The sequence below is a fragment of the Phytophthora parasitica genome (genome assembly GCF_000247585.1).
Source record: "Phytophthora parasitica INRA-310 unplaced genomic scaffold supercont2.47, whole genome shotgun sequence".
NCBI lineage: Eukaryota > Oomycota > Peronosporomycetes > Peronosporales > Peronosporaceae > Phytophthora > Phytophthora nicotianae.
In genome coordinates, this window is record NW_008649033.1 from 245,984 (window position 1) to 247,502 (window position 1,519).

Sequence of the window (1,519 nt, forward strand, 5' to 3'; positions counted from 1 at the left end):
TTCTCACTAGCCAGCCATCCTTCAAACTGCTGCTTCTGCAAGTTTGACGCTAAAGCTCTCGTCTCACCTTTATTCAACGCAGCAGCTAGCACCTTCGCGAGAACATCGTCCCCGTAATGCGCTGAAAGCGTCCCAGTCAATGATATTTTGGTGTTTGGATATGCAGCTTTGTACATCGAAATAAAGGAGTCCAAATACTGCAAATTTTTGTTGGGAATAGCATCTTCTAGACCACGGCCCAATCCAAGTTTCTGCAAGACATCTTCTGGCTTTAAATTGTCCACGAGCCACTGCTCAAGTTGCAAGGACATGGCCCTTTTTATCGTGTAAGGGTTTAACTTTCCCATCGCCAGTATTTGTTTCATTTCAGTTTCTCCACCGAATCCAGTCGTCAACGCCTTGAGCAAAGTTTCATCTCCACCTTTTTTGCTGTTGGACGCAGCTATATAGTCTTCTAACACCTCCAACTTGCGGCTAGTAAGAGCTAAATATCCATCATCGCGCAGCTTCAGCATCTTGAAAACATGGTTCACAGATTTCCCACTTATCAGCCACTCATTGAGTTGCTCAGCGCGTAATTTTTTCGCAACTACCTTTGTATTCGTCCCCGTTGACCCAGTCACGAGTCTCTTCGCCACACCGTCAACACCATAATGCGCGGAAAGAACTCTGATCAACGATGTCGTCGTGTCCGGATTCTTTGCGTTGTACATCGAAATGAACTCAACCAAAGTGTATCGGTTTTTGTCAGTTAGGATCTTTTCCATGGCATCATCTTCCAATCTGAGCTTCTTCAAGACGTCTTCAGGATTCATCTTATCCACCTGCATCCATTTTTTCAGCAGCGCTTTCTGCATCGCCGTCGCCAGATCTTTCGAGTTAGAATCTCTCTTTGCAACCACAAGCAACCTCGCTAGTTTCCGTTCTCCACCGAAGCCTGTCGTTAAGGTCTGAAGCAAGTTTTTCTGGACTGGATTCGTAAGGGGAGCCCTCTTCGTATAGTCTTCCAGTGCCTGCATCTTCGGACTGCCAAAGGCTCGATACCCGTCCTCTCTAAGCTTTAGCAACGTGAAAACATCGTCGACGGACTTCTCACTCTCCCGCCAAGACGATAATTGAGCATCCCGTAACTGACTGATCATATTCTCCCCATCTACCATATCTGCCTTCCTCTGCGCAGTCACGAGCGCTTTCGCCACCTTATCGTCTCCGTAGTGCTTTATGAATATTTCAATCACCGAAGCTTTATTGTTTCCACTCTTTACGTTCAATTCGCTCACGTATTCTTCAAGTTTCTTTAGATTCGGACTGGCAAGAGCCGTTTCCATACCATTCTCAAGCTTGAACATTCTTAGAATCTCGTCTGCCGGCTGCTCCCTCCCCAGCCAGTACCGCGCGTTTTCGCTTATCTTTAATGCGCCCGTCTTAGCCAGACCCGCAAGTTTTTCGATGGCACCATTGATCACTCTGTTTTCGTTTCGCTCGTCATTTGCCAAAGTACCTCTCAATAGCCTTCTAG

The 1,519-nt window shown here is 46.7% G+C and overlaps 1 protein-coding gene across 1 annotated transcript in view; it reads right to left on the minus strand.

Annotated features, from left to right (window-relative positions):
- Positions 1 to 1,349, minus strand: part of PPTG_23678 (hypothetical protein) — a gene marked incomplete at both ends in the record, with an annotated part of 5,124 nt that extends 3,775 nt beyond the window's left edge. Inside the window, one exon of the mRNA XM_008912418.1 lies at positions 68 to 1,349. Within this exon, the coding sequence (XP_008910666.1) occupies positions 68 to 1,349 (1,282 nt within the window). The remainder of the gene's footprint in view (positions 1 to 67) is intronic.
- Positions 1,350 to 1,519: the final 170 nt, after the last annotated feature.